We start from the raw sequence: 13504 nt of genomic DNA on the forward strand, positions 1-13504 counted from the left end.
TTGCTATCTCATACTGGCAGATTTACACTCCGATATAAATCTAAGCGATTATTCATACCAATACGTGATTCTTCGTTCTAAGTGGCGTATCCTCAAAGATAAAAAATGCGATAAACTTATTTGTCGTTGCATATAGCAAACATGGAAGCTATATATATGAACACCTAGCACAAAACGAAATATATTATCATAAATTTACCGAAAATCATAGGCCCATATTTGCCATGAACAATTCTTAGCGAAGCGAGATTGACGATATGCTTTCGCGCAATCTCCACAAGGCATAAGGTGCCGCTAATTTTTATTCTGAAGATGACGTCACAACACACGGATCCCATACAATTCACCGGAATATTTGAAATAAATAAAAGTAATAGCCTTCTAGCGAAAAATTTAATCATCGAGCGCTGAAAATTTCAAAGCGATTGGTCCAGTAATCAAAGAGAAAAGCGATTTTTTTCTGGAACAAAGAACAAGAGAGCTATGCTCAAATATATGGACTCGTTTAAAATAAATGAAAGTAATAGCCTTCTAACGACAATTTTTAACTTTAACCACTGAAAATCTCAGAGGAATTAGTCCAGTAATCAAAGAGAAAAGCGACTTTTTAAAAACGTGTCGAAGGACAAGAACAACAACATAATATAAAAACGATCGTTATGTCCACTAACGTGTTCGATAATGCCTCTGATTTGTACTCCGCGCAACAAAACAAAAATCAATAGAATAAATTACACTATTAATTTCATTGCGCTTCAGCAGACAAATTTTAATTACGTAGAACTTAATTTTATGAAAACGCCAAATGAGTTCAACATATCGACCTGACATAAGATAAATTTATTATTATTGTTCGCATGATAATTAATTTATAACAGGGATCGTCAGGTTTTTTAACGCCAAGAGGCAAAAACAAAATTCAAATGCCCGTAGAAACATGTCCTTAACAATCTTGTTTTTGACGCTTGTAAATTAGTAGAATTTCATTCAGATAATTTCATCAGAAATTCAATTCATTACCTCGTAGCCTCGTAGCTAGTGATTTGATTAGGTCTAAACGTAGCTCCTGTCACTTCAGTGGTTACCCGTAATCGATATCATTTATTTCTGCGCCTGCATGTGTGCTTTGAGAAAATTTCCGAAAAACATGTAGATATTGAAAAGACATCTGGATGTATGTTTGACAGATTAACCATATGGCGAACCACGGTCTCGCGCCCGGTTACCATTTCTTGACGGGTACGGGATTCGTTAGTTAGGCCCTATTTGTTTTTCGGAAGGATGGACTTGATGGTGGAGGAAGCCGTAACCAACCAGCGGTTACGTAAACCACCACAACGGCGGCGAGGAGTCCAGCAATCCTCCCGAACATACGGTAACTATCCCCGCATGGGATTCGAACCTGCTAACCAACGCAGAGTATTCAGAGGTGCGGTGGCGAGCGTATTTCTATTTCCTAACACTTAGCACGAACTTTTGGGTAGAATACGGGCCCCGTAGGAATTTAGAAAAAAAAATGAAAATTTGTAGCATATTCCTAGATTTCTGTGGATACATACATCTGTGACTGTTAATTATTAATACGATTAGTATAATATACCAATATCACTACTTTATTCATTACGCATAATGGAAACAGAACAATCGATGTACTGAAGATGTTTATTTTTGCTTTTGAATGGTTGGATTCATGTTAACATATTTCGAACACATCTTTTTATACATCAACTCAATTCTACAAAATTAAATTTTCAAACCCTCCGGGAAAGAGCGCATCTTACTAATGAACATGCAAGTTTTATAGAAATGCCTGTTTTCTTCTTCGAGTTATCAACGGGCCTTCATCATCCAATTGAATGATGTCATGAACAGAACAAAGGATGCCACACATTGGCATTTGTACAACGTCTGTTTAGAATACATTGTAAACGATACTGGACCAACAATGGTTTAAATGCCTTTGAAATAATATAATTCTATTATAGAATACACACAAATAATAAGAGTGACTTGCTTCTTGTGTTTGTTATAATGAAGGGAGTAAAGTGATACCCATCAGATTACAATGCCTCTAGATGGCTGAGGACCCGCATACGAATCCGTGTAACTAAGCTATAGTCGATATGATAATATTTTGATGCAAAATGTTTTGGAGATCAATGCAGGAGCCGGAGAGTGTGATACTATTAGTGCAAGCAGTTATATGTACTATGCCGTCGTTTTTCAAAGAAAAGTGTGAAAAAGTTTTATACTGGTACACAGCGAGTTCAATCTCTTTTTGTCTCTCGCACACACCAGTCCTAATTTTATTCCCATAGTGTAATAATATTTACATTGGTATAGTCATTGAGTGTTAGACGTATAACTAGAAACTAAATTCAACTATGTGTGATACTGTATTAAAACGAACACGATTACTTTAGTTTACTGATTTTAATATAGGCTACAATATCTTGAATAGTATTCAATGTTGCGCATCACTTTGCAGAGTGCATCATTGAGAAACCCCTGTTATGGGGGTCGTTAAGTTAGTTTCGTCGTTGTCATTATGGTAAAATATTTCATATATATATATCCTGGGGGAAAAGAATTTCAGCTCAATAATATGACAAACTTTTTTATTGCAACAAGCCATCAATAACATCGTCTCTCCTTCTTTCAAGAAACGCGAAATTTTTTTTTTTTTTTAATCAATCTTGAATTTTTACAGATTATTTGTTAAAGATAATTATTGCTTATGAAAAGCAGCAAGTCGCTGATTACTCTACGGAACACGTATAGCGTAATATCATGACGAGTGAAGTTGAGGGCAAGGCTCTTGCCGCAACCGTTGGAAGTACTGTAGAAGTGTAGGTTTAATATTATTATAAGAAACTGAATATCAGAAATATTATTGTGCAATGGTAGAAAATAACATAAAGGTTAACGAAAGGATGTTGCACACAAAATTGAAAAAATTACAAATTATAAATGGCAAAGTCTTGTTATGGAATTAAAAATAAACTTTATTGCATTCTGTCAAGAAACGCTTTGCATTGCCTTATATTCATCGCGGTGTTTCGTTAAATGCTCTATACTTTCCAACTAGGTCTCTTCATCAACATTTTACCGAGTTTAACGATTAAAATCAACAATCTAATGAATAAGATGATAGATCAAGCAATAGGTTAAGGATACACTACTCCAAAACATGAAAAATGACTCTGGCAGTCATACTTTCGCAGTGATACAATTTCACAGCCTTGTTTGGAGTGTTGGTGGTTAAATTGTTTGGCATACTTTTATTCAGAGAATACGCTGCATCGAAACCCGAAGAAAAGAAGTTTGTACGACCACCTCGTGAAGGTAGTACCCACCTACCCAAACTTCCATTTGTACACTTGCCACAACCGAGAACAGCGAGCGGAAGAAGAATGTACTATAGCGATGTACCAGCGTTGAGGTACTACTATATTGTATTAGTTTGAAATAAATTATTTGAGTTTAATTTTGGTTGTTGTATGATATTCAAAATTATGGAAAGTCGGAAAGAGTGTTGTTATATGCCGTTTAAGTTTGAATTCGATTTTTTTTTTATATCAACAAACTAATTAGGCTATTCCAACAAGACTAATAAAAACAACAACAATTTAGCAAGAAGAACCATCAGTATACTTCGTGGCCAACGAATGAAGTAAAAATATATTTTAATGTCGTTTCACCATGCTCCGGAGTGTTATCACTTATACTTAAGTACATTCCGTATTTATTCGGATCCTCAAATCACCGGTGGTTGGCCACGTGTGGTATGATCTTTATTATGTGCTGGACGCCGACGCAGGTTGTTCCGCGAAGCCATTCGTAAATTGTTTTCATACTAGAACGCCAGCTATGCGCCACGACTAGAACAGCTAGTTACCCTCTCACACTATGTAAAAGTCTTCCATAATTATTTTGCAATATTATTTATTCTCTTCTTGATCTACTGTTAACTTTTACAGAAAAGAAATGGCGGAGAGAATTTATAGGTTAGACCAGAAACGAAAGAGCGCGGAGGAGTTCTCGCGCACGACTCAAGATTTCTGGCGAATGGAATTGGATGGACTAAAAAATATAGGCGAAGACAATCGTCGCAACATGATTGCCGCCATAAAAATTTATCTTGGACAAAATCGAGGATCACTCCGAGCTGTTTGTAAATTACTTCACATAATTACAACCCAAAATGACAATTGAGATAATATTTTTTGGGCTGTTAAACTGTCTCCGTTAATATTGAATCCAAAAAACGATTGCGATACATTTTCATTTGTCAAAGCATTCATTCATCATCTAAAAATATATATAGATACTTTAGCGTGAGGTCTACCGCTGTATTATCCCTCCCTCGTGGACATCACACATTTCCATACATTTATTTTAGGGATAAACACTTTATTTGTTGCACCTGTGTATGCTACACATGGCAGTAGACATCGCGGTAAAGTAGCACTGAATACCTTGTTTTTCCCGGAGATGAGTTACAATAGCCTTGTAAGCCTGCAATCAGAATTAAAACCAAACGATTGAAAAATTTATAATCACAAAAACTCCTATCAGAAGAGCCAACAAGAATGTTCACACCTTAAACATGTGAACGAACGCATGCAAAAAGAACTAGGGTTCTCTGATGTGAAACTATAACATTGTAACTATTATGCATCGACTTTTTAATTTATTAACATCCAGTATTATATTTTTCGACCCGAAACAGGTTTTAGGCAGTTTATTTGTCGTGTATCTTTCATACAAAACGCACGATCGTATATTTTTTGTATAATATTTTGCGTAAATCGATAAAGGAAATATATGATCGATTCACCACAGATTGCGTGGTTTTGTTTATTGTTTTTCAGGCATTCTGCACTTTTGTGAATAAATGACTTTTTGTACAATCTGATGCCTGATCATAGAAAATTAAGTTAGATTCAATCTTACATCATTAAAAATTAACTGATCGCCATTTCATTAGTCAGCAAGAGCCTCAACTTACCGGATAGGGCGGCAATTCTCAATACATACAAGTAAATTCCATATATACCCCTACTTGTTTTACACGAGGTTCCAAACAAATTTCAAACAATTGTTGTTACGGACAGAAGTTTATTCTAAAAATATATATCAACAATGTACACGATTAAAGTAGACACTAAGTATATGAATTGAACTAAAGGAAACAGTGTGTGTTTGTGATAGAGTAATACAATGTACATTTTAAAAGATTTATGAACAATGAGCTGTAACAAGCGGTAAAGATATTCCCCCACGAAATCACACCAAACGTTTTTTCATAGCATTTAACAGCACTGAAATGCGAGTTGCATCGGGTCACCCACAGAATTTTTTATTACACCTACACAAAAATTGAGTTCTTTTTTCAGTTACAGACAACACCTACGTAAATGTGCAATAAATAAGTGCAATAGAGGCAAACAACCTTTTTTTAAAATATACTTATTCGACATGCAAACATATTTGAAGAAGTAGTTCTAAATTTAGCTTGTGATTCCTTAACACTAAAAGCCCAATCATTACCTGTCTATAATCCCTTATCAATAGATGGACTATGACTCAGCAGCACAATTCGCAAATGGTCTGTAAAAATATTCTATTTCATTTGTATAGAATGCATAATTCAGCAATCAAGTTTGTTGCGAGAAGTGCGTTAAATATCTAGTAGTAGTTGTTCTCAAAGAAAAGGCTTAGAACATGGTGTTTCAAATTATTCATAGAACAAAATCTAATATACTAATAGCAAAAATTAGCAAACACAATTCGGCTTGAACCAAAAAATTGTAAGCCACCGGCTAGGCTGAACACTTCGTTCAACATTAGCAACTCTGACTAAGTGATTACAAAACTTTCCATAAGCTTTCTATTGTGTATCCAGGTTTTAAAGGCTCAATAGCAAGACCAAGTTCTTCAGAGAATACAGGTGGTTCATGATTTTCTTCACCAGTTACACCATCAGCATAATATGCTACACAAGCATCTGATTGGATAGTTGTATCTATTTCTGCATCTTCCATGACAGGCTGTTGTATTGTTGCATACATTTCTTCACTTTCATCTCCCTGTGATTAGATAAAATATATTTAAACTATGGTTAGCACATAAAAATTTGGCACAGTGAATTTTTATGCGTTAACTGCCACAATCGTACAAACTGGGATGTCTTGGGAGGAGTTGACAACCATGTTCTCAATGTCCTGACCCTTCAATTCTTTACCTATCTTTCGCTGATTTTCTTGGCATACATTCTAAGAGTCAGTGCAGTAGTAATATCGGTTTCTGATTATCCTACATGCATGTTTAAATAAAACAGGTGGTGGATACTAGTTCTATTACGGTTTGCAGTTCATGCATCAAGAATGAGTATCTGCTTGCCGTATCCAAACTTGAGAGGCAGCAGATGATATCCACAGTCCTGCACACAGTTAATCCACCTTATAAAGGTATGATAAATTCAACAAACCCATTTATAAATATAGAAATTTCTGTTTTTGAATAGAAGTAGGTAATTGGTTTTCATATTTATTAGAATAAAGCCAATAAGGCGGCCAAATCACATGGCAAACCTTTGTCTTTTGTCCGATGATATTTCAGGTTAGCATATGGGAATGGTCCAGATGCATGGACTATCATGGGGAAATGATGAACGATAAATGCAGCAATATGTATGGATGAATATACCTCTGTGAATGATTAAAGACACGAAATATTATAAAAGTTCAAACCAAAACCAACCTATTATGCAGAAATACAAAACGACAATATCTATAACCTTACCAAAAGTAATTGCTGGGGCAGATTTTTGTCTTGTTGAAGTGAAAAAATTTATTTTACTCACAAGATCCTCTGATCTCTGAAAGCTGACTCCGAATATTGGACTTGCTGAATAAACTTTATGCAAACTCTGAATTTCTTTTGCAGATTGCTGTAATTTTTCAAGTGGATCGATACGAAAACCGAGAACGTAGTTCCCACTTTGCCACGATGTCTCGATCACCATCGCATAACCAAACTTAGAGTCTCGTATCTTGATGTTGGACTGTAAGGAATAGTTCTCAAATTATGATCTGATAGGAAGATTAAGGATCCGGGTAGAGTAATACGCTTGCCATCCCACCACTGATTACCATGTATGGGTTCGTTGGTTCAAATGACTGGGTGGGATTAATTATGTGTGAGATAATTGCTCAACTATTTCCTGTCGTAGAGTTGTTCATGTAATCGTAAGTCCACCATCAAGTCCATGGATCTGAAACAAATAACTGGCAACTACTTCAATACTACATGGACTGGTAACCGGACAACAGGCCTTGGTACGCCATATCATTGAGCTGTCTCATCTGTTTCCCTCTTCCTCAGGATAAATATTAAATTGCTGCAATGAACTTAATTAGTACACAAGCCAACTTTACAAAAGTTGCTTTTGGATTGGTAATCTTGAATGTGGTTACAGAAAAGGACATTGACCGAATGGAGGTTCAGGATACGGAAAATGTAACTTTGGTTCAAAAATCCCCAGGATCCAGATTCCCTGTTAAATGAAATCGAAAGTACTCACAATTTGAAGATATGGAATGCTGACATTAAAACTTTCATTCATATTTGCAACCCAAACTACTCGAATATTTGTAATGAAAAAGGTTCCTAGATTTCCTTGGTCACTTGACAAATTCCATGCACCATTCACAGTATTGTATACTTGCTCCTGAAAATTTGAAAAATATATAAGATGAACAATTGTTGTGTTCCTTAAATAAACCTATATAACAGTCAGCCAGGTGGCTGGCAATCATACATACAAAGTGTTTGGAATACTCTTGCTATCACAACTCTGATCACCCTGCATTTGCTGGTTCCAATTCAGTGGAAGATAATTATGTGCGAGAAGATAACTGGACACACGCCACCGTAGGGTGGTTCACATAACCGCTGGTTAGTTAAAGCTTCCTCCACCATCAAGTCATGCATCTGAAATAAAAATGGCCAACTAATCCCATACCTGACATGGACTAGTAAACGATTGAGAGGGTCGTGGTAAGGCATATGATTTAGTTGGCTTTCTTCTCATCCGAGATAAATATAAATATCCTACTGCAATGAGTTTGTTTGTATTCTAAACATCTACTTTCAAATAATCTCAGGAAAGTCACTCAGCAACAGATACTATCACACGATTACTTACCTCGGGTAACATCCTTAATTGCTTATTTTCTATCAAAGCTCCTCGCAGCTTTAAATCTCTATATAATTTTGAAGTTTCATAAGCTCTGAAATTCACAAAAATGAGATCAATTTTATTAATATGATACACACCTATTTACTAATGTTGAATCGAAATGAAATAACTGTAATAGATGCGTTTAATGCCAATAGCATTGTAGATTTGAAAGTAAAGACAACCAAGCTCCAGGAAATAGTAATCATCAACCACAGAATTCAGTTTGCATAAAAAAAATTATTGTTATCAAACCATCCTTTCATTTGGAATAAACAATATCATTCTATTCTTCCTCATTAATCCAGAATAAAGAGTTTTGGCACAAACTTTATCAAAAATGTTTAGATCACAAATTTATATTCACTAAACAAAGAAACTGATGCTCTGGGAAACATACATAAACGCTGTTCAGCGAACACATACAGTAAGGAAGATAAAGCGTTGCCAGCATATTTTAGCCAACTGAAAGGTTAATTGTTGCAATAATTCAAATCTGCTCGCGTACCACCTGAAAAGCTCTCGCGTACCACTAGTGGTACACGTAACACAGGTTGAGAACCACTGCAATAAAGCAAACAATCCAAAAATCTTCTTACTTATATATAGATATTACTGTTGTTAACATCTTTGATGTGTTATTAGAATCAGTCGTAAAAACAAATTCATATTTGGTTGAACTTTTAGCAGGAATGAACAATGCTTCTGTTGGGCCTCGAAGTTTCTGTAAATGAATTTGATAAATGATTACAATACTAATTATAATGAATTATAACCAGTGGAAAAACATTACTTCTCATTTTACTTATCCTATGTGATTGAATTCATCAAGTAAAAAGGTTGAGGTTATTACTTCAAGTTATTTAAATATAACCATGCAACATATCAATATCCATCTCTCAGTCTTCACTGTTTATCACATACTTATAAATCAAATAAATGAAACATTTCTATACCTAAATTACTTTGCAACATTTTCTAGTTCTGTCATCTTATGTATACAAATGAAAAATGATAAATTCTGTCTTGTTGATTAACAAGATCAAATTATATGTGAAATACTATTTTAGCTCAGCATCCACTTAGAATACTTACTGATGAAGTTTTTCGGGAAGTCACATTTTGCATACAATTGTATCCGATGGCTGAATAAGGAATAAAGATGGATTGACAACAAAATAAATCAATATAAAATAATTAAATTACTAATATATTCTGTATGAAATTTGGAAATATAAAATAAGATATATTAGTTTTAGTTTAGTAAACCAAAATTAGTTACCAAAAAAATTTCAATTTCAATTAATTTGTACATTCCATGAGCACCGCACCATCAATGAAGTCGAGTCACCATACAAAAATTTCAAATATTATTAAATTGATTTATTAAAGACCAATTAGAATATCAACAAAATACAACTATAATATGTTTTACGAACATTATTGTTACAACTGAGAATAATTAGTGAAAACATCTTAGGCTCATTTCACATTAAATGTGAAAATTTTGAAAAACATGTTTTAAATCAAACTGTTGTTTCTATATAAACTGCATTTCTTTCTTCAATATACTCACATAAATTAACTCGGGGTAAAGTAACAGAATGCCAGATTAATCTCAAATTAGTAACAAGAAGTTTTCCTCTCTCCCCACTGTTGCCTTTTGCATCTTCAACACTTGGGAATATTTCAATCAGAACTTCACCGGGTCTCATTTTCATTTGTCTGTGAGTATGGAGGCAATAATAAAAATTAAAAGGCGTAAATCACAACATTTTTTTCGTATATCCAATAACTGGCATTTCTTACAAAGTGCGAACATATAATAGGATTAGCGTCTTATTTATCCCAGGAGTGAGAAAAAATGGGGTCTCGTGTTGTTTGGTACCTTACGTACTTCTAGTGGGTGTAGCATAATGGGATCGTTGCGACGTGAAAGGAAAATGGGAGAAATAGTGTGCGCGTCTTGGATGACAGTTTGTATAGTTTAAAGGCCTTATTACGCCACTGTGACGCAGTAGTGACATAATTTTCAGATGACGCAGTCAGGTGGGGGTTAGGATTGACATTGTTATGCTACGCCCACCAGAAGTTCTTTAGATACGAAACTACACTACACCCGAAAAGGGATGAGATGGCTTAATTCTTTAGCAAGACACAAACTCTCGTTTTGTTATCAGTTCATGTCATATATGGAAGGATGTACTGGAGTAGTTGACCATTTATTTGTTTCGGATGCAACAACTCACATATCTGCATGTACCTGTATACCGGTAGTCTATTATTCAGTTATTTTCACAAATAAAAATCAATTTTTTTCTGCAATTTGAGCAAGAGTTTTGATATGGCAAATTTCACATTCAGACATTTGCTAATATCTGAATATAAATGAATAAATCTTATATAAGTTACCTGTATACCGGTACTTCTGCTTTGATATAAGTTAGTTACCTCAGTATCTATAAGGTGGATTTAGATAGAGAGAGAAAGATTTATTTTTTCGTCAACCAAAACCAAATAACAGTCATCAGAATAATAAAAATAATAACAAGTAGCCTAGGCTAATTAATTACAGAATTAGATATTAATTTATTGATGTTTAAAATAAAAAAAATAACTCACTGCATGCTAACATCAAATCTAATATCTCTGTCTTCCCACAGTCCTGTCATTTTGAATTTTAAATACAGCGGCAACTGTTAGCATAAATGAAGGTCGTTGCCTTATCATGCAAATGAATGCAATGATTACGTAGCGACAGAGCGAAACAAGTACAGTTTCAAGTATTTTGTGGCGTCTGGAGCTGCCGCAAAACCATTGCGGGATTTCCAAACCACGGCCGCTAAGACCAAACACACGGCGACTGACTTTTCAGCTGCCACAAACCAATATCGAGCTGCCGTCGTTACGGCAGCAAATCGAATACCACCAATTTTGCTGCCGTAACCACAGCAGGGGTCGGCTGTAATAGCAGCATTGATACCTTGTTAAGTCAACAATGAAAGCAGGGCTGCCCCTGATCTGTTGATGGTGATAAATATTGGGTGAGTTGGAACCAATGGTTGGAACGTTTTTCTAATGGATACAGTTAAATGAGGATAAACTAAAATATGGTATATGAATTTGTAAATATACCGGTTATGGCGCCATAAAACCATGGCCGGAGACGGCGTGCTACGTTCGTGACAGGAGCTGCCATGAAGTGGTAAGAACTGCGCCTCGAGCGACGAGTCACAACACCGCGGAACTTTTGAACCGTTTACCTCTGTAAAGCTAGCAGCAAAAAATTGCAAAAAATACCAACGCGTAAAAAAAAATGCTCCCAATCATTTTAGAAAGAAAGTGTATATTTTGATTATTTTACAATAACAAATGAAGCAAAACAATCATTTAACTACACTGCTCATCTTGTTAATATATAGTAAACAAGCTAAAACGACTGTAACAGTACATTACAGAATTACATGCTTTGGGAGTTGTTTAAAATGACTGAATTTCCGTCGAATAAGACGTTCATTTCACGAAAACCTCCAATAAAGGCAGCATCACCTCGACACATTCGACACAACACAATGGGGAAAAATCAAAAATCTTATAGATTCGATTTCATTATAGCAGAACAGTAGAAGCACGTTTCGACTTGGCCATATATAATACCAAACATACCGTATATTCTTCAATTTTATGAACAAGGTGGACGTAACAAATTAAAAAAAGTTTGTTTTCCAAACTAAATTTGCTGAATAATTGATCAAATATATTTTTATTTTTGTCATACATAAATATTGTGCGTCTAGTAGTATATATTAGAATAAATGACGGAAAGTATAAAATAACAAAAAACATTTTACGCACCTCGTGGATTTTTTCAAAATTTAAAAAAATTATCATTTAAAGTGGCGATTTCTCGGAAACCGCCAATAAAGGCAGCACCACGACACATTCGAAGAAAAGCAAATACTTCATAGATTCGATTTCACCATAGCAGAACAGTAGAAGCACGTTTTGACTTGGCCATAAATAACACCAAACATATTTTTCAATTTTATAAACAATGTAGATGTTAACATATTGAAAGAGTTTTGTATTTCAACTAAATTGACCTAATAATGCCACAATTTTCTCCTTACCTTGTCACACATCGATGCTGTATGTTCATTAAAGATAATCGATGTTTTTCATCTTTTCCGGTCCCGGGGGCAAAAATATGAATAAACCATTGAATAGAGGTTTAATATGAAAACTTATAGCAACAAAATAATTGTCCTCATTATCTGTGAATATTTACGGGTTTGAATATTGGCAATTTTGTAAAAATTGAAATTTTTGGTAAAATTATGGAATTTTTGGATTTTTTCCGGTCCCGGAGGCTAAAAAGTGAATTAACCATTGAATAGAGGACTAACATAAGAACATATTTCAACAAGAAAATTGCAGTGACATCCGACGAGTTTCGAACTTTTTGAGGTTCGAAAATGTTAAAATATGAAAAAATTGAATTTTTTAAAAAAATATTGAATTATTTCGATTACGCAGTTCTATCTTTGTTCGTAGAACAGCTTTTATGTGTTATATCCAGCGCCGGATTAACCATTAAACAATACAAGGACGTGCTTAGGGCACCAAGTAAAGAAGGCACCACAGAAATTTTTATAGCAGAATTTTATATAGTTTATCGGTGTTTATTTAAAATATTACGAGTTCACCATACGACTCAAACTTCAAAATGTTCGCTTATTTTTCGTCTTCAAGTATTATATTATCCTTCCTTATCAAAAATAAACACTGAAACCTATTTATTGGATACGAAATGAGCCCATGAGTCGTTTTCTCAAATTGTCATTGTTTTTTCTTCCTAGTATTCTGCTTGTTGCTGCATTTTTGTTTAAAAAAATTTCTTTTCTCTTCAACAATTGGACCAATGAACTATTTGGACTATGTGGCGGTTCCACGATCGCATTTCAACAATCTAGTGGTCAGCGAAGTCGGGAGTTTTTTGATAAGGTAGACCAGGGTGGTCCAAACTCTGTCATGCTGATACATCCCGTGCAGCCCACAGAACAATTTTAGCTTATATTTGTATCTAATATCAGAGCGTTTTTGGGTTTTTTTTTTGGATATTCCAACTGGGGTTAGAATCCCGAGATTCAAACTCCTTTTTCTAACGCTTTGTGCCTTTATTTTAGTAAAAACACTCCTCTGTTTTTAAACGTGGGCCACGTGACAGTAGTGACGAAACGCAGAGCCGACTTAACGTCG

The 13504-nt window shown here is 34.8% G+C and overlaps 2 protein-coding genes across 2 annotated transcripts; one reads left to right on the top strand and one right to left on the bottom strand.

Moving 5' to 3' along the window:
* The first annotated feature begins 2707 nt into the window (after positions 1-2707).
* On the top strand, positions 2708-4983 carry LOC120337990 (uncharacterized). Its single transcript, XM_039405905.2, has 3 exons — positions 2708-2849; positions 3290-3442; positions 3981-4983. The coding sequence occupies exons 1-3, from the start codon at positions 2791-2793 to the stop codon at positions 4213-4215; spliced, it is 447 nt and encodes a 148-aa protein (XP_039261839.1). The 5' UTR covers positions 2708-2790; the 3' UTR covers positions 4216-4983.
* A 108-nt stretch (positions 4984-5091) lies between these two features.
* Positions 5092-11227, bottom strand: LOC120337989 (BBSome complex member BBS5-like). The gene is made up of 8 exons (XM_039405904.2): positions 10868-11227; positions 9822-9970; positions 9341-9390; positions 8845-8969; positions 8213-8297; positions 7589-7735; positions 6869-7069; positions 5092-6092 (listed from the first exon to the last, which is right to left on the bottom strand). Exons 1-8 carry the CDS (start codon positions 10915-10917, stop codon positions 5871-5873), a joined length of 1029 nt encoding a protein of 342 aa, XP_039261838.1. The 5' UTR covers positions 10918-11227; the 3' UTR covers positions 5092-5870.
* Positions 11228-13504: the final 2277 nt, after the last annotated feature.

The sequence above is a fragment of the Styela clava genome, chromosome 10, assembly GCF_964204865.1.
Source record: "Styela clava chromosome 10, kaStyClav1.hap1.2, whole genome shotgun sequence".
NCBI classification, from domain to species: domain Eukaryota; kingdom Metazoa; phylum Chordata; class Ascidiacea; order Stolidobranchia; family Styelidae; genus Styela; species Styela clava.

Excerpts from the sequence above, each read along its gene's own strand:
- LOC120337990 (XM_039405905.2), top strand. The coding sequence starts at position 2,791 with ATGACGAGTGAAGTTGAGGGCAAGGCTCTTGCCGCAACCGTTGGAAGT. Across the intron at positions 2,850-3,289 it reads GTTGGAAGTACTGTAGAAGT|AGAATACGCTGCATCGAAAC; the intron begins GTAGGTTTAATA and ends ACTTTTATTCAG. Across the intron at positions 3,443-3,980 it reads AGCGATGTACCAGCGTTGAG|AAAAGAAATGGCGGAGAGAA; the intron begins GTACTACTATAT and ends TAACTTTTACAG.
- LOC120337989 (XM_039405904.2), bottom strand. The coding sequence starts at position 10,917 with ATGACAGGACTGTGGGAAGACAGAGATATTAGATTTGATGTTAGCATG. Across the intron at positions 8,970-9,340 it reads CTTCCCGAAAAACTTCATCA|AAACTTCGAGGCCCAACAGA; the intron begins GTAAGTATTCTA and ends ATTCATTTACAG. Across the intron at positions 7,736-8,212 it reads AATTAAGGATGTTACCCGAG|GAGCAAGTATACAATACTGT; the intron begins GTAAGTAATCGT and ends TCAAATTTTCAG.